A 1,611-nucleotide genomic window follows, 5' to 3' on the forward strand; every position below is an offset into this window, starting at 1 on the left:
GCACAGGGATGAAGGCCCCAAGACGCAGGGAGGAAGGGGGTGGGGGGTGCCCGGTCACCCCGCAATCAGGGCACCCCAAAACCGACTGCCCTCATGTGCGTGCAGGGGAGTCTGGGGGTGCTGGGGGTTCCCTCCCGGGGGTCCCCCCCCGGGGGTCCCCAATGTTAAGCGCTGTGTTTCTGCCTCTTCCAGAAGCGTTTGACGTCGGGGTGCCCGCCGGGGGTCACCACCATCAGCCGCCGGGAGGGGTTCTCGAAAACCAGCACCCCCAGTGCCCGCGCGTGGTCCCGCAGCACCTCGAAATCCACCTGCGACAGGAACTGGTTGTACAGGACCCCTGCGGGGAAAGGGGGGTGTCAGCGGGGCTGGGGACACCCCCCCTTGGGGACTGTCACCCCGACAGCAGCCAGCGCCTTGCGGGGGGCCCCTGGGATGGGCACCATCATCCCGGGGATCTGTCACCCGCCTTGGGGACCTCAGGGGGGGGCTGTCACCTCCGCTCTGGGGGTGTCCCCTCCTCTTGGGGACTTCCCCATGGGCTGCCACCTCCCCTTGGGGAACTCAGGAACCTCCCCAGAGCTGTCACCTCCCCTTGGGGACGTCCCCATGGGCTGTCACCTCCCCTTGGGGACCTCAGGGACCTCCCCAGGGCTGTCACCTCCCCTTGGGGACCTAAGGGACATCCCCAGAGCTGTCACTTCCCCTTGGGGACCTCCCCATGGGCTGCCACCTCCTCTTGGAGACCTCAGGAACCTCCCCAGGGGCTGTCACCTCCCCTTGGGGACCTTCTCAGGTGGTGTCACCTCCCCTTGGGGAAACTGGGGACAGCTTTGGGACCCCTGAGGCTCTCACCTCCCCTTAGGTCCCCCCCCTCCTTGGGGACACCCTAAGGCCACCTGTTCCCCTGGGGTGGGGGGCACTCCCCTAAAGACCCTGGGGTCACCCCGGAGATGCCACCCCATCCCCTTGGGGACAGGGGGTGACGCCAGGGGCCGTCCCTCACCCTCGGAGAAGCGCAGCCGATCCCGCTCCAGCTCCCACAGGCGGATCTGGTCGGTGATGGTGGGGGGCAGCACCGGGGTCTGGGGGTGCAAGGGCGGCGTGGGGCCACGTGTCAGGGTCCCTCCTGTCCCCCACCATGGGGGACCCAAGTGTCAGGTGACCCCCCCCATCCCCCACCCCAGGGGACCCAGGTGTCGGGGAGCCCCCTGTCCCCTCTCAGGGGGACCCAGGTGTTGGGGGACACCCCCTGTCCCCCCTGGGGGGACCCAGGTGTTGGGGGGGACCCCCTGTCTCCCCCCAGGGGAACCCAGGTTTCAGGGACCCCCCCCGTTCCCCACCCCAGGGGGACCCAAGTGTCAGGGACCCCCCCATCCCAGGGGACCCAGGTGTTGGGGGACCCCCCTGGGGGGACCTGAGTGTTGGGGGACGTGCCCTGTCCCCCCTGGGGGGGACTCTGGTCCACAGGTTTCGGGGACCCCCCCGTTTGCCACCCCAGAGGGACCCAGGTGTTGGGGGACCTTCCTGTTCCCCCCCACCCAGGGGGACCTGTGTGTCAGCGACCCCCCCCCCCCATCCCCCCCCGGGCACACCCAAGTGTTGAAAAAAAAA

General features: G+C 69.3%; 1 protein-coding gene across 1 annotated transcript in view; it reads right to left on the minus strand.

The window, feature by feature from the left end:
- Positions 1–39: 39 nt before the first annotated feature.
- GTF2H4 (general transcription factor IIH subunit 4) overlaps positions 40–1,611 on the minus strand; it is a 1,849-nt gene continuing 277 nt past the window's right edge. The window contains exons 2-3 of the mRNA XM_035901377.1: positions 1,004–1,082; positions 40–337 (exon numbers count right to left, since the gene is read on the minus strand). Coding sequence (XP_035757270.1) covers positions 165–337; positions 1,004–1,082 — 252 coding nt within the window. The 3' untranslated portion in view covers positions 40–164. The remainder of the gene's footprint in view (positions 338–1,003; positions 1,083–1,611) is intronic.

Source organism: Egretta garzetta, unplaced genomic scaffold (assembly GCF_000687185.1).
Source record: "Egretta garzetta isolate BGI_Z169 unplaced genomic scaffold, ASM68718v1 scaffold2019, whole genome shotgun sequence".
NCBI lineage: Eukaryota > Metazoa > Chordata > Aves > Pelecaniformes > Ardeidae > Egretta > Egretta garzetta.